Source organism: Pholcus phalangioides, unplaced genomic scaffold, assembly GCF_987345545.1.
Source record: "Pholcus phalangioides strain wild (caught in Gottingen) unplaced genomic scaffold, Ppha-v1.0 ptg000024l_1, whole genome shotgun sequence".
Taxonomy (NCBI): Eukaryota; Metazoa; Arthropoda; class Arachnida; order Araneae; family Pholcidae; genus Pholcus; species Pholcus phalangioides.
The window spans coordinates 19,418,274-19,440,048 of NW_028301616.1; the positions used below are offsets into that span (position 1 = coordinate 19,418,274).

The 21,775-nt window shown below is 34.3% G+C and overlaps 3 protein-coding genes across 4 annotated transcripts in view; 2 read left to right on the forward strand and 1 right to left on the reverse strand.

Moving 5' to 3' along the window:
• Positions 1-179: 179 nt before the first annotated feature.
• Positions 180-12,783, forward strand: LOC149068915 (uncharacterized). 2 transcript variants are annotated; one of them, XM_089251066.1, is made up of 6 exons: positions 180-234; positions 1,769-1,889; positions 3,796-3,932; positions 7,180-7,394; positions 9,489-9,726; positions 10,595-12,783. In XM_089251066.1, the coding sequence occupies exons 2-6, from the start codon at positions 1,782-1,784 to the stop codon at positions 10,773-10,775; spliced, it is 879 nt and encodes a 292-aa protein (XP_089107192.1). In that variant the 5' UTR covers positions 180-234; positions 1,769-1,781; the 3' UTR covers positions 10,776-12,783. The 2 variants fall into 2 exon arrangements, with proteins under 2 accessions (XP_089107192.1, XP_089107193.1); XM_089251067.1 differs by having other exon boundaries at positions 201-339.
• A 619-nt stretch (positions 12,784-13,402) lies between these two features.
• Atg10 (Autophagy-related 10) lies at positions 13,403-17,035 on the reverse strand. Its single transcript, XM_089250690.1, has 2 exons — positions 16,865-17,035; positions 13,403-13,979 (listed from the first exon to the last, which is right to left on the reverse strand). The coding sequence occupies exons 1-2, from the start codon at positions 16,874-16,876 to the stop codon at positions 13,416-13,418; spliced, it is 576 nt and encodes a 191-aa protein (XP_089106816.1). The 5' UTR covers positions 16,877-17,035; the 3' UTR covers positions 13,403-13,415.
• Positions 17,036-17,162: 127 nt separating this feature from the next.
• LOC149068917 (DENN domain-containing protein 1B-like) overlaps positions 17,163-21,775 on the forward strand; it is a 36,660-nt gene continuing 32,047 nt past the window's right edge. Inside the window, exons 1-2 of the mRNA XM_089250631.1 lie at positions 17,163-17,478; positions 19,830-19,894. Coding sequence (XP_089106757.1) covers positions 17,462-17,478; positions 19,830-19,894 — 82 coding nt within the window. The 5' untranslated portion in view covers positions 17,163-17,461. The remainder of the gene's footprint in view (positions 17,479-19,829; positions 19,895-21,775) is intronic.

The following is a 21,775-nucleotide window of genomic DNA, read 5'->3' on the forward strand; positions in this document are numbered from 1 at the left end:
CTACTCACCAGAAAAACAATTTTTGTTCTTGATTCACTCGAAAAATGATCATGTTTTATTGAAATTACTTGAAGGGAAATTTTTAATTTTACGGGACGTATAGTCAAAACATTGTTTAATTTTTCGATGACGTCACATTGATTATAAAAAAAAAAAGTTGAGAGGCGAAAAGACCTAGTAATCGGAAGTGATCACCGTTTGTTTCAGAGGTTGAAAACAGTGAATAAATTGGAGGTAAATTTAAATTGTGTTAAAGTTTAATCAATGGTTTTTTATTTTCTTTTATAGCTCTAGAATCGAAGAAAATTGGAAGCTCAATTTAATATTGGAAAGACTAAAGTAATGAATAGGGGCTTTTTTTTCGACTTATTGTTCCGTTTGTAATTCAATATTTCAACTTCCCTGGTTATATTGGTTTCACATTGTTTTTTCAAAATTTAAATGACATTTAAAACCTCATTACTTTTCATGCATAATGTCCAGCATAATTAATGTGTTTTCTATATTATACAATATGTATTTTATCCATTGTTGAAACATTTGGCACTCAAATACACAGCAGTACTGCTCAAATTAATTCACGTTTGAAAGTTATTCACATTGAGCATTGATGTCCCGCAACCAATTTTTCTCGTGTAAAGCAATGTAGATCCGGTTCAGTGTTTACATCTCTGAAATAACTTGTTTTTCTTCCTAGAAATGGTATAGTACAGTTTATTTTATGCCAAAAAAATGTTTATATGATATTTATGTTCAGTAAATAGTAGATATGGGTGATTTTTGTTCATCTAAGATACGCGAAATCAATAGGCTATCCTGATATGCCAAGTTCACCTTGGCGTAATATCCATATTAGGTATGATATAACAATTCAGCGTATAACAAATATTTGCCCTGTTTTTCTGGTTTTGTTGTGAGTGGGTCTGACTGTATATATGAGGGTATTAAAATCAGTTTGATGCAAGTCCAGAAATGCTATCTGGAAGTGTTAAAGTATTGAAAGAAAGAAAAATTTACCAAGTCTCTGCATTGCCATTTGCCACTAGATTGTGAAACTGACTGTGAAAGCCTGCATTAAAGTAACATCGTTTTATTCAGATAATCTTTGTTGTAAAAAAAAATGAAATTGACATCTCCATAAGAAAGTCTGGATCTGCGGGCCAGTATAATGCTTTGTATTGTTCTGCAACAAACACTCAGGTGACTGAAAATGTTATACAGTGAAAATTTCCATAATAGTGTTATCTATACAGAAAAGTTCTTTTCTTAAAATTCTTCAAGATATTGTTCTGCAACATGTCGATTTTTGGCATAGCCTATTCTTTTTTGGGGGTCGGAATGATCATAAATACGGCATTGTCACTCAAAATACCGGTTGTATGGTCACATCCTATATATATGACACATTTTCTCAATCATGATATAATTGGCAGATTTCACTTCAAAGTAATTAATCTACTAGCAAAGTGATAACAGCCATAATAAATTTAAATCTCTTAAATTTATATATACAGTTTTCATTGGTTTTTCATTCAACTTTGTCAGTCATTCCTTTGCACTATTTCATGCCATGAAATTTAAGACAAATCATAACAATGGGGAGAAACACCGTCTTTATTCACAAATTACTTTGCTAAATTTTTCAGACATTTTTAATTTGGTCAGTTTTATATTAAACTAAAAAGTATTGTTTTTTTTTTTTGTTTTTTTTTGCTATTTCTGTGATATTTATTTTCATTTTTGTTTAATACTGATTTCTTATGTTTAGTAAGAAGAAGAAAATGCCAATGTCTTGCATTTACAGTCTTCTCGATGATATTCAAGAATTTTGCTTTATCATGACTCATACTTTGCAACTTCATGAACTGCTCAATTTTTGGGTACAACAGGTGAAGAAAAAATTCTATACAACATAGCCGAAATTTCCATTTCATAGCACACTCTTAACATCAATTATTTCAGGAAAATATGTCTAATTACATTTATTGTTAAATTTTTAGAAATACTTAAAATGTTTTTGTTTTTGGCGATGAGTTAATTATGTTCCTCATGTTAGTTATTTGCTTCGTTAGCTGAAGCACTTAAAAAACTGGCATTGTAAAAGTAAACCTTAAGAGTGATAAAAAAATTCAATAAGTATAGTGGTACTGTAATTTCTGGGGGGAAACTTCATATTAAGGCCCGTTTACACTCAGTAAGTGATTAAGTTGGTAACTAAATTTCAATTCGCCAAGTACGTTACAATGTATGCAGACAATAAGGGCTGTTTAGATGGGTTTAGTTGGTAAAGGATTTAGTAATTTAGTGAAATAAAGACCTATTTTTTCCGGTTAAGTAGACCTATGCAAATGTGCCAGTGGGCATGGCATGCCACTCAGAGGGTTCTTTTTGCTCTCTCTCAGGCGGGGGGGGGGGGGGGTATTTTGATCTCAAGTGTTAACCTGTTTATGCTTTGTTGTCTCCTACCGTTTCACTAGAATTCCACGGAAATACAGGATGGTGAAGTGGCCAGAGGACACAACCTTCAAGTTTGTTGAAGAATATTTTCGCCATGAATGTTTGTTAAACTATGGAAATGAAATGGGCCTTCATCATAAGTGCTGCAGTGGCCATAAACTGCTCAATAATAAGTTAAAATGGTCAGAAACACTACTACTAAATCACACATGCACCTCATCCGCATTCCTCTGCGGAATTTTCAGCAAATTGGTACATGTTGGAATGTGTGTGTATACGTATTATGAACCAAACGCGTAGTTTGTTACTGTGTAATGCTTGTTATGTGTAGTGCTGTTATCAATTTTTCTAGCAATGATTGAATAATTATATCGTTGTAGGCCTGTTGCTCTCTGTGACGAGACTTTAAAGGGGAAGATTGGCTCGCATTCACATCTTGAAGTTGGGAATCACAGAAAAACAACTTCAACCAACTATCACGGTGGAAATGGTCGGGCTCAAATATATATTATTTTAATGTACTGCACAAGCAAGCACTGCTGTGTTTACATGTTTAAAAACTATTTTGGAGCATATGACATTTCTGAAAACCCTGTATTTATGTTATATATTACATATTTATGTACATTTATTATTTTACTTTCCAAAATTTTTAGTAATAAAAACATGTTATATTTATGAATATAAGAGTTAGAAAGTGGCTAAGGGTTAGAATATCCCTTCTATTGTTCACATGCAACTTTATGTAAGGTCAAATGAAAAAGTGGAAGATTTTCACTATCGATAGGGGGGGGGGGCATTCGTAGCCAAACTGATAAATTTCATATTTTATTATGAAATCTTTCGGGGTGTGTGAGACATAAATAAGTAATACATAATAAATCAAATACAGCATTGTCAGAAATGTCAAATGCTCCAAAATAGTTTTCAAACTTGTAAATGCAGCAGTGCTTGCTTGTGCAGTATATTAAAATAATATATTTTCTTTTTAACTTTGCTTCTACTTAATTTCAGTGTATTATATAGTATTTTTTTTTTTTCTTTCGTGATACATATATGCTTTTATATTGGGTTGCTGTATTTTGGTTATATTTGACATCCATATTTTTATGGGCATCTTTTTTCAGCCATCTCATTGGGTATTTTGAATGTTGTATCCTTTGTGTTTGAATTCATCTACTTTTATAATCTCCTAGGTCTTCATGCAGTCATACTTCATTCATAAGTTCATTCTCTTCATTCAGCAATTTATATCATTGGGATGCAGGCCTATAAGTTTTGTTTGTCGAAATTAGTAAAATGAATCCAGTCAGCTGTATGTTTATGCATGTATTTCAGGTATCGGTTGTAAGAAATAGGGTTCTTAATGGTGTTAAAGAAATGAGTAGCAAAACTGGATGCACATTGAAAGCCAACAATTCCTCTCAACAGCACAGAATGACATTATTTCCCCGCCGAATGTGCTGCAACAAACGGTAATTATATTCTCATGAAAACTCTCAAACTTATCTTATTTTTCACATTGATATTTGTGATACTGTAAATATTGAGAGTAACAGTATTTTCCTGTGTTGTTTCATTGGGAAAGCTACGAATTACCTGCATTTCCCCTATAACACATCTTATGGTTTGTTGTATTGTCTTTTGTGAATGTGTGCTTAGAGTCAATACTATTACTACTTGACTGCACATGTACCTCGTACAGATACCTTTTCAGAATTTCCAATGAATCAGTTCATGCCATAATGTGTTCTGAGTTGTATGTATGACTCCTAACATTTATGTTAAAGTTCTGCTTGTTTTCTGTTCTTGCTAGTGCGGCCATCTTTTTTATACTACTGCAGTTATGTTGTTGAAGTTTGAACTTCATAGTCATTTTTCTTGCTTCTGCTTCAATATAAAAAAAACTGCTCTGTTAAACAAGCAGATCCAATTTTTCTGGTCAGGAGGTTTGCAATTCAAACATTTCGTTTGTTTGCTTAAAACACAATGCAGGGACAGTAATATCATGTATAAAATGAGTCAAGGTTGATAAAAATCATGATTTTTCCCAAAAACATCAAATATATATGTTTTTTTAAAACCAGATTTTTTAAATTTAAATTCAATATTTACTAATTTTTTATTCTAAGTTTAAAATGGTAACTCATTAGAGGTATTCAAATAGTTTTCATAACAATTATAGTTATTTTAACTTATATACAATATTAAGCTCTTGCTTAAAAAAAAAACTAAAAATCTCTCATTTATCATATCAATGACATCTAAGCACAAATTATTCTATGTTTAAAACATTGAAATTTGTGTAAATAAAAAATCAATAAAATAGTGTACTATAAAAAATCAATAAAATAGTGTACTATAAAAAATCAATAAAATAGTGTACTATAAAAAATCAGAAAGCACATCGTCATATATGCAGATGACATTCGTATATTTAATCAATTTAAATATTCTTCCGTAATATCTTTATAAAATATTGCTGGGATACCATAAACTTCCCTCTGAAAGGAACCATCTCAAATGATTGAACGCATTCATTATGAGCTGTAAAAAAATTTCTGTGTTTTAGCATAATAAAAAAAAAGCATAGACAGAAAAAGAGTTGTGAAATTAAATTGTAAGTTTTTATTATTACTTTAGAAAAGAAATGTATCTTGTTTCCTAACTATGAAAATTATTCCATACACAGTGTATCGCCTACTTCCTCAAAGCCTGTAGTAAATTTCATTTCAGGTATAAAAATCAGTCAATATAGTTTAGACTTTCTTTGACAAATTCACTTTCTCCATGGGAAAGGAAGTTCTTGGAAGATACTCTAGAAACCTCTTTCTCTCCAAAACTTTTCTAATTTTCTGAAAAAAACTTTCTCTCGCGTCAAATATTTGAGTAAAATTCTATCAATCTGAATCTTCAACCAAAAAACAAATACTTTCATCACATTTGTTTAAATATTAATTAATGTATAAATAATTGAAATATGAATCTTACTATCTCCTGTTTACTTGTATTACGTCACATGTGAAAAAAATCTTTTTTCAAAATTTCTTGAAATATCAATTATCTGACTTAAATCAGTGATTTTTTTTAATCATGAGTGAGACACTTGTCAACATCCACCACCGGATGAAAAGATTCAGAAACATTGAGTGTTGTATACTGGCAGACTCGCTAGTTACCATAGATAATGTAGTGTTACATGAAAATATGGAAAACTGGCTATATGTAAAGATGCTGATTTTTTTTAGAAGAAAAATCATCTCTCTACATATAGCCAGTTTTTTGTATACCTTGTAATGGCAAGTGGAGAGGACATCTTTTTCTTCATAAATGTAATGTTTTCTGTATAGCTTGATCATGGTTATGTTTGTTAGCCCTTACATTTGTATAATTAAATTGAAAAAAAAATTCAGACAATTTTTTTTCATTTTCCCTCTTATTAAAGTTTATTTTTATCGGCAAATAGAGTGCAGTGTATTGATCATAAACTGAAGAACCATTATAACTGGTACAGGCATGCGTATGCAAATAAAGAGATGGGGAACCAATCAGAGTATGGCGCTGCTGCTACAATGGCAGGTTATCGAGATTTAAGTGAGTTTGAACGTGGTGTTATAGTCTGCACACGAGAGATGGGACATAGTATCTACGAGGTAGGGATGAAATTTGGATTTTAACGTACGACCATTTCACGAGTGTACCGTGAATATCGGGAATCTGGTAAAAAATTAAATCTACGACATCGCTGCGGCCGGAAAAACATCATGCAAGAACGGGACCAACGACGACTGACGAGAATCATTAAACTTGATAGACGTGCAACCCTTCCGCAAATTGCTGCAGATTTCAATGCTGGGCCATCAACAAGTGTCAGCGTGCGAACTATTCAACGAAACATCATCGATATGGGCTTTCGGAGCCGAAGGCCCACTCGTGTATCCTTGATGACTGCATGACGCAAAGCTTTACGCCTCGCCTGGGCCCGACAATGCCGACATTGGACTGTTGAGGACTGGAAACACGTTGCCTGGTCTGACGAGTCTCGGTTCCAATTGCTTCGAGCTGATGGACGTGTACGGGTATGGAGACAACCTCATGAATCCATGGACCCTACATGTCACCAGGGGACTGTTCAAGCTGGTGGAGGCTCTGTGATGGTATGGGGCGTGTACAGTTGGTGTGATATGGGACCCCTAATACGTCTAGATACGACTCTGACAGGTACGTAAGCATCCTGTCTGATCACCTGCACCCATTCACTTCCATTATGCATTCCGACAGACTTGGACAATTTCAGCAGGACAATGCGAGCCCCCACACGTCCAGAATTGCTACAAAGTGGCTCCAGGAACACTCTTCTGACTTTAGACACTTCCGCTGGCCACCTAAATCCCCAGACATGAACATTATTGAACATATCTGGGATGCCTTGCAACGTGCTGTTCAGAAGAGATCTCTACCCCCTCTTACTCCTACGGATTTATGGACAGCCCTGCAGGATTCATGGTGTCAATTACCTCCAGCACTACTTCAGACATTAGTCGAGTCCATGCCACATCGTGTTGCGGCACTTCTGTGGGCTCACGGGGGCCCTACACGATATTAGGCAGGTGTACCAGTTTTTTTGGCTCTTCAGTGTATATTGCGTACTAAAATATTGTTTTATACAGATTAATAATGAGCCTCTAAATCTCAAAAAAAAATTTGCTCGTTTCACCTTAGTCCTACTGGGCCGCTGAGCTCTCATAATTTTCAAGATATTGCACAAGAACTACATTTGAAAAAAGTTTTGGCGTCCTATGATGACATATTTAAGGATGGTCACAATGCATCATTAGCTATTGGAAACGAGAACATTGAACTTAAGCAGAAGATTTCTTCCTTGGAGCAAAACATTGCAAGTCTGATAAAAGCAGTAGAGAATCTCTCAAACAAAAGTAGGTAATCCTGGTATTTATTTTCCAATAGTTTCTCTCTTCACAACTCGCTCTAGGTGAGTCTTAAACAATATATATAAACATATGGGGGGAAGAGACAAGCAGATTTCTCTGAATTTTACATTATTCATTTATTAGTCTCCCCTTGCAACTAGCCCTTTTGCCAATAAAACAAAGTCTGTGGACTCCTTTTTTGAAATTATATTTAGTATATTATACAAAATTAATGAGTTAATTGGTTTTTTCCCAATAAATGTAGACCCTCCTGAAATCCTTCAAAGAACCCCTGCAATAGATTAATGTAGTTTTGAGAAGTAATTTAATATGGATGTCATTGATAAAACGGAAGTGAAAAGAATGAATGGAATGCTTCAATTCTTTGAAACTTATTCCGTCTTCACATGGGGATACTGATGTTTCCTAGGTACCAGAAGACTGTATCCAAACGATCCAACACACATATTTCTATGGTGCTCCTCAAACAGGGATATTGGCGACAAAAAAAAACAAGCGTCACAATGAAATCTTTGACGACTTGCTGTGGTAGTCGCATGGAATTTCAGTCTCTCAATTGCCAAAATATTTCTTTATATTTTTATGGTCGAGGTTGAATGATGGATGATCAAGTGTTCAATTTAACTTGTATATTCTATAGAAGTGTTTTCCAACACAACCCCATACTTGCCCTCTTGACTGGAAGGTGTATAATGTAAATACTGCATAGATCACGTATGTGCTCATGCATTTGTGAGTACATAATTTATTTTTGTGTCTCAAATGGTGACAGCATGATGAAAATAAACATCTTACTGTGAACTGCCACTTCCTCTAAATAATGAGTATTTACTACATGAATTTTTGACTTATTTCAAGGTTATTAGTAGTCACTCATCATGGCTCACACACATTGATCTACAAATTTTTTTTTCAAATAGAATGACATCTGTTTTTTATATAAAAAATATATCCCTCTCTTTACAAACATTTACCCCTTAAAATTTTAGAGAAAAGAAATTACTTTTCAAAATTATTTTTCTGGATAATGCTGTTAGGCTTGTTAATTCTAGGTCTTCTCTTTCCTCATTCCGTGGAATGCGATAAATTTGGAATCTGATTTACATTATTTGACTGTAACAAATAGTCTACAATTAATGTTCTTTTCAATGAATGGGTGTAATCCATAATTTTCTTCTATTTCTTCTTTTAGAGCAGAGATAGTGTAGGATAATGATATAATTTTCATCAATGCTAGAGTTGCTAAACATTTGACTTTTTTTTTTTTTTGTCCTGGTTCATAAAATACAGGAAGATAAGGAGGTGACTGAAGACTGTAATTTTTATTGTTTCCCAGACTTTGAAAGTTTTTTAGTAGTGCTATGTGAGGGAGAATCGGCAATTTGAGTCGTTTAGTCTCCCAGTCTTCTGAACTCTGGGCTCAACTCGAGATTGATTTTGAATTTACCAATGTGAGAAGGGCCATAGAGATTTAAGTAGTGGTTTGTAAATGTAAGAGCATATTTATGATCATATGTATGTATATATTATTGATTTTCTTTCGAAATGAAACAAAAAATTCAAATACATCAGTGATTTGAAAAAAAATTTAAACATTTTCCGAGATCTATTTTTAAGAGAAGAAAAAATCATATACGTGCCAGCAAATACAATAGATAGTTAAAGTTAAAAAATTTTGACATTGTTTTATAATTCTGTTCTATCTTTCACAAAACACATGTATTCAAGGGCGCGGTAGCCCGGTCGATAAGATACTCTCCTAAAGTACCAAAGGATGTTTAGAGGTGTTGCGAGTTCGATACCCAGTTCGTCCTTGTCAAAGAACTTTTGCGACACAGGGGTACAACAAAAAAAACGGTGACTTGACCACAGCAAAAAATTGCAACCGCAGGCAGTCCCCCATTGAGGGGTTAGTGCACCAACCTCTCGATGAGTATAAAAAATAAGTCTGCCATTTGGAATCGGCAATAAATTGTAGGTCCTGGTCTAATTAGCCCTCGTGTGCAGAAAATGACCATGGTGCGACAAAAATGATCAAACACATGTATTCAATATAATATTTTCTCTTTTTTTCCACAGCAAGTTGCTACCATAACTGTTCATCTAATGGCATTTCGAACTTGCCAACAATGGCTGCACCACCTCCTCCTCCTCCACCCCCACCACCTGTATTAAAAAATTCAACTACTGCATTCAAGAAAACACCAAGACTCCGTGCGCTGTCTGAAAATAACTTGTCTATTCGTAGCCCATTGAAGATGGACATGGTGAAGATTCTGAAAGGAATTAAAGATGTGAAGCTGAAACCCACAGAGAGGTAAAGTGCTTCCTCATTTCAGAACAACCAAGTCTCCTGAATTTTCACTTTACCTTTCCTAAAATTCTTATACCCCTTACCCTTGTGTTAACTATAGTTTAAAAGGAATTTTTTTTGAAAGAGGGGGAGAATTGTTTCCAAAGAATTTATCAGGAAAAAGTCTGTTGCTTTTATTGATTTCCCAAAATGTCAAATGCACCCAATCCTGGATAAATGTTTCATTTTGGTGAGGAAAAGACATTCACCAAACAGCCAGTGTCAGTTCAGCCTTTCCACAGTTGAATATGGCAAGGTGACCTGTATCCTGAGTGATCGTACATACCATTTTTGCAGATGTTTTGTTTAGGAACCTTTTCTTTAAAACCTCCCAACCAGAAGCACGTTATTTGAGTAGCATATCACTGACTAATCAGGGGTTTAAACACTCGGAAATTACTATTAAAGAAAACAGTGTATGGGTCACGATGACAAATTTTTGTTGACACGATTTTGAGTAGCAATGGCAAGTGATTTACCCTTCTGTACAGCAATAATTGGTGACATTATGCTAATTAGCGATGGCTAGCATAATGCCACATTTTTTCAAAGGGAAAACTCCCTTCTCACCATCGATGCGAAATCCTTATGTTTTTATCCCTATCCCTTTTTTTTTGTTTCTAAAAAATCTTTTACACTTGTATATTTTTTTTGCACATAATTCAGATCTGTGAAAATCACAGATTCTCGTTCTCAAAAGTTGGCAGCTATGCCATTTTTATGTATGGTCTCATAGTTAAGATCCAGAAAAAAATCACTAAAATTATTGCAAAAAAAAAAAAATGCAGAATTTTCATCTCGATAAAAGATCTGTAAAATTTTTTCTGATCAGATCCCCTGGAGGAACCCCGATGAGAAGAAGAAGCCCGACCAGTAGCAATGACACGATTGATATGTTCAAAGCTGCACTCAAGAGACGTTTCGCATCTATCCACCCAGAAGATTTCAGCAGCAACAAAGAAAATTTTGATGAGTCATGGGAAAGTAGTCCTAATAGAAGTTTCATGTCTTGATGCAGGTTAGCTTTTATCCTGAAGGTCCCTTTTTGTTGCCAAATTAGAATGAATTGCATTTTGCCATGAGGAAAATAACATTTGAACTTATTTTATGATGGAGCTTAATTCTTTTGAAATTTTACTTAATCACTCAATGTTACGATTGTGTAAATAATTTAAAGAAAACATCCAGATATGACGACTCTTGTTGGAAAACCAAGTCAAAGGTTATTTTTTATAGATTGCTGAAAGTATTTATACTTCAAAAAATTATCGCATCATTGTAATCTCATTTGACAAACAATCATCGGAATAGATATGATTCACCTTTTTTTGTTGCTTCTCTCTAGTTGACGATTACATGTTTTATCATTATGATATTTTGTACGCTTAGTATATGCTGAACACATTTGTAAAAACCATTTTTTAATGCAATTTCAATATGATTAAAATATATGTATGAGTTTTTAGAACACTTTTTCTCATAATCCAAAATCTTGTACCATGTAATATAGTAGTGTGAATCATATTTTGAAAACGAGCTCAAGAGTTTACATGGAACCTTTTTCTAAAAATAAATCATGTTGGACCATATTAGTTTAGCATGGTTTGTTTTATTGTGATGCTGTGCTAAATTTTCAAAAACTTTCAAGGCGTGTACAGGGAGAGGCAAGACGACACTCTTAAAGGCAATTTCAAAAAAATATATATTTGTATGTTGTTTCAATATAAAATTTTCAAAAAAAGGTTAAATACTCGTCCAAGGTTATTAACTTAAAATTTACCTGTCCTCCCCAAAGATCCGGGATATTCTTCAGATTTATAGTTTGTAATGATTATTAAATATATATGGGTATTTACTTGTAATATTAACCTTATCAATATTAGTGATATAATTTCAATTTGATAACATCAAAGAGAAAGACTTTCTGAATATTTACCACTTGACTCCCAAGAAGAGTTTAACAACCAGGACTTAATGACCCGTACATCATTTCCTTTAATAGTAAAACCTGAGTGTTTGACTGATTAGTCAGTGATATGCTACTCAAATAACGTGGTCCTGGTCGGGAGGTTTAAAGAAAAGGTCCTAAACAAAACACCTGTGAAATAAAGCCTAGGAGTCAAGGGGTGAATGCTGAGATGAACTTTGGAAAGAAAATTCTGTCATCCCCCTGAGAAACTGATTCTGGTCCTCTGTGATCCAGGCAAGACACAAATATTTTTTTCTTTATTATAACATGCACAGTGTGATATGCCAAGTAGAGGCATAGCAAACTGTTCAACGATGGGCCTCCACATGGCAACAGTAATGTTATTTTCTCAGAAAGTTAGTATTACAGCACATCAAAGGAAAGAGGGCCCAGTGGAGATAAACTTTCCTTTCAAAGTTCATCTTGACATTCATATCCAGAAATTCTTTGATGTGCTATATATATAATGCAGGGCTTGACAAATCCCAGGCAATGGGTCCCCATGGCAAATAGAAAATCTGTATTGCTGTGCTTAAAATCATCTATGTGTGTTTGCTAAATTGTGGAGTCTAAGGATTACAGAATTTTTTTTATTTCATTAAATAGCTTATAGCTTGGGAAGAAAAAGTTGAAAAAACAGTATTTATATAGGATTATTTTTTGGCTGGCATTTAAATATTTTTTCGATTTGTTAAGCCCTGCTGTAATGCTAAGTGGCTAAAGAAATAACATCTCTCACCAATCTCAATTTTGGCAATTACATTCAAATTTGTTTATGTGCCTTGTAAAGTTGATTATTATTTGTTCATATTCCATTTATGTATAAATAAGACCACTGTGTCACGCTATCAGTTGAGATTATAGGATTATTGCCACCAGACAGAGCAAAAAATGACTGTCCAATGTATTTTGACAGATTTATGTATTATGCTTGTATAACAATACATTTGTTTTGTTGTAAAAAATATACGTTATGTAGTGATTTTATTTTTATTACCAAACATTACTAATGCCATTATGACACTGTAATAAAAAGACATTCAAACATGCTCCTTAATTTTTTTTCTTTTGAGAAAAAACAGACTATAATGAATTGTCAGCATTTTCTACATGAAACCAAATGAAATGATAGTTTAACACGTGTGCAGTAGTATAATTTTAACCCATGAACGATCAGACGAAATATCTTGTCCTAACACAAGTAGAAAAAATTCACTCCAGCTCTCCCTGGGTTTTTACCTATTTTTCTCATCACAGGCTCCATTATAACACTATGAATGGAAGGTGTTTTTTCCTCCCTGTTCGTTTTATACTTTTCTATAATGATTCCCCCCACATATAATGCTACATGCTGTATAAAACAAATAGAGGTTGAGGGTAAAATAAAGAAATCTGCACTCTTTTTCATCCTTCTGTTTTTATCATGCAATCAAAAAAAACGTTTTTTAAAGATTTATCACAGATACTTCAACTACAGGCCATCCAAATGTATTGCCAAAAGCCTGTATGTGAAAAAAAACTTGAGTTGCCCCAACATCCATTCCAAAACACTGTTCTTTTTTAGTTATCCTCAAATACTGTTTCCAAATACATTGTGAATTTTCTATATAGTATGGTGAATTGGATTTTTCAACACAAAAATCACTTTTTCAAAATTACACTCCTGAAAACTTGTAATAAAATATCATTTATTAGCATAAAGTGACGAGATTTTCAATCCGATCAATGGCCCAACAACACTCAACCAAGTGACGAGATACTTTGATGTGTCTTTTGCAATGGACATTGCTTCGGTCATTAACTTGCATGTGTTACATGGATGTATACTGAAATAAGGCGATTCAAGTATCGGGTGTTCCTGTTGTGTGAGAATGGACCATTTGTTTTCTTTTAAATTACCCTGATAACAGTTTGGTACGTTTGCCCATATGTCTTCGAGAGAACAAAGACTGCCATTCTCACGATGGACATTGAAGTATAAAACAGGAACCGAGTAGCTCCGACTATACACTACATGATAATCACAAGTCCAAATTTCTTTTATGCTTGTGTTATTTTCAAGATGCTGTTCTTGACTATCACTGTAGTTTGAAGATATAGGAATTTGACATCTTTGAGTTAAGTAGACATCCTTGCACGAACCTGTTTCTCTGACTTTGAAACACCATTTGTCACCGAGTTCTTGTGAAGTTTTCACAAATTTCTTTGCCAAAGATACAAAAGTTTGATAATCGATAGTACCAGACATCTGCATAGAAAAAAGTAACATGTTTTAGAAATGCACCTAGATGTTTTGTTTAAATTTTGAGAAAAACAAACCCCTTTAAGAAACCAAAAAAAAAAATTGTATTGTTTTTGTTAAAATTCAAATTAATGTAGCTCCACAAATACATTGAGCAGTTCGTTGAAAATTCGGGTATTTTTCATATCTCGAAAGTACATGTACCAAATTTGAAAAACAAATCTAAGTCGGTCATGTAACTGATCGATTTGTTATAGAATGAGCCCTCTGTATAACATGAATAAATGATCATAAAATCGAAAGGAAATTTCATTTCATCTACATGTTTACTATCTCTAGTAAAAATTTCAGACACATAGCGCAATGCTTTCAAGGTGTTGAATTTTTAAAATTTCCGGTAGTGTATATTTATTTATTTAGGAGAAATGTCTTTTATGAGCTCTTCACCGTTTATATTAGTGGCAATTCAAATTCACAGTAAATATCAACTGGTAGCGTTCCTAAAACTGCCTCTGAAAAGTTAGATGTTTTAATAAATCACTAGTTTCAAATGACATCACATGTCGATGTAACAATGGTAACATCAAAAGACCAAACACAGTGAAATGCCTATACAACGATAGTCAAACTGGATAAATTTATTGTTATAGATGAAATATGCGGTATAAAAAGTGCATCAAAAGGACTTGATAATAATATCGTTATATAGGATTTCTAGAGGATGGGTGCTTCTGCAAGATCAAAGAGCTGCCAAGGAAAAATGTTGCTATTAATGCAGAGGCAGATTTGATGGCGAATGTGAGCCCTGACTTCTGAAGGGTCGTGTGTATATATATATAACACCCCCTAATTTTATGCTTTTTCTAATTAAAAAAGGACCTGATATTTTATTCTGTGTCCAGGGATTTAACCGACTTAATCTGCCTCTGCATCAATGGCAAACCGTGCTATGGGAATTTACTCTACGGGGAATATTATATGTATAAAAAGCATTTATTTGAGCTTATATGTCACTGAATTTCGGCAATTACTTCACCAGTTGGCGTTCACCAATGATTATGGAATATTATCAGTATATCTTATCCCCTCATTATCTAGTAGCTATATTTTAATGCAAAGAAACAGCATCAACATGACCTGCCAAACGAAAGGAAAGTGTGGGGGGCGTGGTGATAGACAAGCCCAAGTGGAACATTAAACGCCCTACCAACATGCCATCCTATCTTGACCGGTGCACTCTAGGGGTTCTGCAGCTGCTCGAGGAAAATATTTAAAAAAACTTAGTACAAATTAACAAAAATAATTATATTTTAAAAATAAATCTGTCTGATGAATAAAATAGATAGGCCTAAATAAAAATAAGTGCTCTGCCATAGAAATTTTTTACCATTAAAGGGCTCTGAAAGTCAAACAGTTGAGAACCGCTGAGCTAGAAGGGTGCTTGAAGAAATTTGCGATTGCAAATTTTGATTTTGAATTTTGTCAATCTTTTAGCACTTCTAGCTCAATAATGAATCCAGTTATTTCCATGGAAATAGTGTCACCTTACAGGATTATTTCTGCTCCTTCCAAATATGTGCTTATAGTGCAGTGTAGGTCTCAGAAGCTTCACAAAAAAAATTTAGGTTTTTTTAGACTCTACACATTTTTCCATAATCTATTGTCCACCATAACTCAAAAACGGTGAAGCCAGGTTTTTAATAGTAGTTTTTCTGCAACATGTATGGCTTGAATTTCCCAGAGCGAAATTCCCCTGTCCACTCACCAATAGGAAAAAGGGTATGTCTTTTTTCCACAAAGCATAATACACTTCCCGCCAGAGCTTAACATTGGGCGTGATTGGCTGACTGCTTCTGGAAGAGTCAAATACGCCAAGCGTTTCACTGATCTTTTCATTTTGTTTTGTTTTCCTTCCCTTTAGACCACAGGCAACAAAACAGGTGATGCATCACACTACAAAAATTTATGGCGTGATGAAGTTCCATGCTTCTGTCAATGCAAATTGTCCTTGGTTCAGACGATGCAAAAAACAAAACTTGCTCCTCGGAAAATCCAGCTTTAGACAGGACAGGGTTGGTAGGGTGTTTTATGTTTTACTTCGGCTCGTATAGGAACAACTTAATACACAGTCGAATCCCGTTTTAACGAATACCGATATAGCGAAATTCTCATTTTAATGAACACTTTTCTAATTCCCCCAGATAAGCTTACATAGGAACAATGCAAAAACCCAGAATTCCTTTATAACGAAGTGATTTCTCCGATCTCTTGGAGTTCGTTATAACGGGATTCAACTGTTTCATTTCGGGGATGTACACCTCTTTGTCACCAAGTTTTTGACTACGCCATAGCAATATATTTCGATGACATGAACGAAAGACACCATATTTGGCAACTATATGCTATTGTTATCACTATGATGCAACACATTGTGTAACAGGTATCGGTTAATACTTCCTCACCAAGTGGATTCCGGATAACACGCACCTTTATTTTTGGCGATTTTTTTCTTTAACAAAAAAGTCGTCCAAAAACATAATTCCGTTTCCTTCTCGTCATGCTTTCAGATGTTTATCTTGCCAACAAGAGATTCTACTATAGTTATTACAAATATATTGTTATGGTGTAGGGAAAACTTGACAACAAAGAGTTGTGCATTACAAAAAGTGATTACGCTATAACTGTTCCATATATTGACGTGAGGAACGAAAGGCACCATATTTGGCAACTATATGCTACTTTATCACTATGATACCAATACATTGCCAAACAAGTGTTGGTTAATACTTTTTCGCCAAGCAGGTTCCGGATAATATGTACCTCTATTTTTAGCGATTTTGTTCTTCAATATCATTAATTTTCTTCAATATTAAAAAAATTGTAAATCTCACCCTTGACTTCATTTAATTTAAGACGAGACTTTGGACCTGCATTTCAATATATAATAAAACGCTTTTATGAACCTGTTTTCTATGTTACGTATTTAAAACTAATGAAGAAAAATATCTTCACAGCTTAATTTTCAGTGGAAAATTGACATCTCTATTTACAAAAATCCATATAAACAAACAGACTTTGAAACGACTAACCCTGCAAGTGGGAGCGCCATCTATATTAGATCAAAGTAAGCCAGAAACACTATCATTTTATCTTATTAGTTTGAATTTGGCAACAACCATCTCAATTAAGTTTTCCCACTGCCCAGTTCACCCCTTTCGTGGATAACTACTCTTTTTTATGAGCTCCTCATTGTTTATATTAGTGATAATTAATTCAATTAATAGTCATCATGAATTTCGATCGTTATATGTAAATATGTAAGAATCGCTTCTCGTGTTTATATCATGAGATATACATGATTCAAAATGTTCATTTGTTGTTAGTTAATTAGTTTGTTTTTATCACAATTGCCTCCAATAAAAAAGATAAAAAAATAACATGATTTTACATGCTATCCAGTGAAATATTTATTGATTTGATTCGAGATCATGGGTACCAGAATAAGGTAAGCTTTTCATTTTAAAAAGATGTATTAGATTGTTTTCTTTTAAATAGTTTGATATATCTTGGATAAATATTTTGTTGACACATAACTTTATCACTATCAGATAAATATCCCTACAGTTTTGATACAACTTTTTCAGGCCCTCAAATGTCATAGATTTTGAAAGATAACTTAATCGGGCTCTAATGTACACTTTTATTGAGATTAAACTTCAAAATTCAATAGAGGAAACATTTGAGGAAAGAATGAAGGGAATGTAGGAATGTCATTGAAGATTCTTTCATTTTTCAGTGAAATTTTGTTACAAAATTTTTTGTAAAATTAGTATAAAGACCTTCATGACATGCATAGCAAATGATTATGAATGTTATGAAGAATTTGGATTCAGGCCAAGTGCCCCATGCTACGCCAAACCAAACAAAAACTAGTTTTGGGACTCTGCACAGCATCCACTAACGAAGCAGGTTCTTTTCATATACTGACACCGAGTTGATCTTGTTTTTCTGAGTGTGATGCATGATATTGCACAGCTTGCGGTCAGAACCGCCTTCACTGTACTGAGCCTCTCCTTCAAATTAATTTTACTCTGGTTTGGTGCTGAGCAACACAAGCAGTCTAGACCTGGGTTTAATACCCATCAAAGTCACTCGAACATTATAATACACTTGAACTCCGCAAGGACCCAGGCTTTTTAAAAACGCCGGAGTGGCATTGTGGTAAAATGTTCATCTGCCGAAGGTTGCCATCAGGTCCCAGGTTCGATCCTGGAGCAGAATATTGATAGCGTGATATTTTCCCAGAACAGCTGTCGTATGGTCCGCCACTTGGCGATGTTTGGCGCCAAACATGTCTGATGGCCCGACGGCGAGTCACCAAGGCCGTCAGACACTACGGACGCCAAAAAAAAAAAAACATCAGCTTGCAAAACATAATAGAAATCACCAAGTAAAAATATAGAAAAAAATATCAGTTAAAAAAAATTACATCTGGAACATTTTTTTTAATAATAAACGGATCCGGGCATGTTGGATAAATAAATATTCTATGCAGTAAAACCAAAACCCGAACCTTTTTTTTAATAATAAACGGATCCGGGCATGAAAAATTCTGTAGGTTCATTTTAAATAATAAACCGATAAGACAGAAGGCATGACAATGGATGGATAAGTAATAAATAGAACAAAATAATAAAACGGTATGATACAACCTCACCAGATAATAATCCAAATAACGCGAGCTACAGAAGGGAGGAATAATAATCCAAGAAACGCACTGGAAATGGAACAATGACTGTTTTGAATTTTTGAAAAAACTCGGGGTGAACAAAAGAAAAATCATGTTTGGCAAAGCCAGCGCCATCTGGTATCACCCAGCGAAAACTAAAAAGATGTTAAAAAATATGGCAACCCAGAGCCCCATTATGACCTTCTTGGCGACTTATCGCGTGGAAAAAGTCGCCAAAGTCGTGGCGGACTATACTGCATCTGTTTCATTTTCCCTAATGAGCTTGAGGTGACCACCATAGATGGAGTCTTTATTTCCAACCCAACTTGTTTGTTAACAGTAGTAAATCGTATATAACGATTTGGCCTTAGTTGGTGTGGGGTGAAATATGGTGTGGAGTTTATTGTTATACACAGTGAAACCTGTGTATAACAATACTGTCTACACCAATAAACCTGCTTATAACGATATTTTCTTTGGTCCCAGCGGAATTCCTATTCATTAGGAAATAGCACAAGTGCTCAAACTGTCTACAATGATAACCTGTATATAACAATAATTTTTCTAGGTCTGTACAGTATCATTATAGAAAGGTTTCACCGTAGTAGGTTTTAAAAACAAGGGTGTACGAATCACACTTATTGGAGATATTGGAGGGTTCAAACTCAATACAATAGAACCCCCTCCTATAATGAACACACCCATTAGTGAAGCCTCTCATAATGAACACTCCTTGTTAATAGAACCTCTCATTAATAGTCACTATTGTGAATAACATTGGCGGGTCTCAATGCATGCATGTTACAATTTATTAATGGACATTCCTTGTTAGCGAACAAAACTTTCGGTCCTGTGGGTGTTTGTTACCAAGTTCTACTGTATTTCTATAGGTATTTTGGAGATGGTGGGTGGAGTTACTAAAAAATTTGAGTCATAGGAACGAAAAATTTCCAAATTTATGTTTGGTACCAGCATTATAATTATTCATTATGCCATAAATTTATGAAGTAATGAAACCCTGACAATAAATTTTGTTCAACTTATAACATCTGATCATTTTTTGGTAAAGCAGATCAAATTGCCTAAATAATGTGCTACTAAAGTCTTTTTTTTCTCTCTTGATTTAGAAAAAGTCCGGATCGTCTGTTCGAGCTATTCTGTGAAATAGGGATTCCATCATCCAGTACTGAGTGTGAGCATAAAAAAATCATGCTGCCATCCAATTTGAATCTTAATTGTTATTGTTTATTGCATTGCTATCAATTAGGCAAATTTGCATGTGCATCAGGGCTTGACAAATGCCAGTATTGAATGGCCATGGCCTCTGCCAATAAGAGAGGTAACTGATTGCGAGTTACGGATACACCTCCTTTTCTTGTAGAATGAATGATGAGTTTAGAACGAATGATCGGCATCCACTTGTGTGAGATACCGTTTCGTTATCGCGTAACTGTGACACTGTAATCTCAGTTCTTTCCCGTGTCACCAGGAAATTTGATCCACATTCTTTGTACGGCAATCTCTCTAGATATTTTAACGTTTCACTTTTCAATGTACCTTAAGACGATGATCGATCTGTTCACTAACCCATCGAGTGGATTCAGGTTCTGAATCAGCATATATCGGGCACCGATCTTCAGTTCTATTCTCAAACTCAAGTTTTTGTTTTTGAGCGATCTTTTTGCTTTACATCTCCCAATATATTTCTTTTTTTCTTCTTGAAAGCCCCCCCCCCCCCCCCCCATACCGAGTAAAAAAAAATGAAATTGGAATTTTAGATTTTCTATGCATGATTACTAAATTGAAACCTCAGGACAACACAAAATTTTCAAACTTTATGTTGATGTCTATTATTGAAGTAATAAATACAACTCTAGAAATTCAAGAAAATAAAATATTTTTGGATCATTTTCCCTTGAAGAATGGTAATAAATGATTGACTTATGAGAAATTTAATTTGGCTCTTAATTTTTTTTTTTTGATTTATCAAGCCCTGATGTATAAAAGTGTGTATGATTTTTTCAGCCATCTCGGGCAATTTGTCTATTGTGGCCTTTGTGTTTGTATTTGTATTTTGATATTCAAGTTCTAAACATTCCTGGAGGTTCTCAAATTTCAACTCTCATCTCCCATACTTATAAAATGTTCTCAAATCTCCTCAGTTTCTCACTGAAGTTGCCAAAAACCCTACCTATTTTTTTAAATTTAAAAATAATAATAAATGAATCCTTAAAATTTGGGAAACCCCTCGGGAAAAAGAGCATATAGCTGCCATGTCCCCTAAGTTTCTAATGCATCTCCCGGACCACAGAAAATTTCTTGTATCTCCAGAGTTTCATTCGTGATTGTAAAAAAATCCCTGCATTTAGGGGGAAAAAATATTTCCAAGAATTTGCGGCACTCCCATCTCCAACGCCACTGTCTATCTAGTGTTCTCCCCCCCCCCCCATAATAAAGGTGCAAAACATTTTCGGGTCACACCATTTTTCTGATCCGCAGCACTCCTTCCGGAGAATTTACCTGGAAATAAGATACTTTAATTTTTAATTTGTGAAATCACATCACAAGCATAGGTATAAATTGCCCCATCATGTCAAGTCGCACAAAAAAAATCATGTTTGGAGGGGGAAAGCTGGCCAAACATTTCAACTTTCTTGGGGGGGGGGGGCAAAGAACATATACTCAATATATGTGTATATATATATATTTAACTTGTTTGTCTATTTCTGTTGTATTTTTTAAAGCCTGGGGGAAAAGACAAAATTCGCTAATCAGTAGGTGTGTTTCAATCCGACCTTTCCACATCCAAAATTAACAAGATTGTGTGTATCTGCTTTGACCATATGTCCTGTTGAGTCTGTATGTCCCATTTTGGACCCGATGGTGATTTTTTGGTTGGTCAGATTTGATTTGAGAGTAATAATGGCAGGTAATTTAACCTACTGCTCGTTCATGGCTTGCATGGTGTCAAGTTTTTGCAAAGGGAAAAAAATCACTAAAATTTTACTTTTGCTAATGAAAAATCCCTATAATGTTTTCTAACATCCCTTTTACATTTACTTTTGTATAGAAT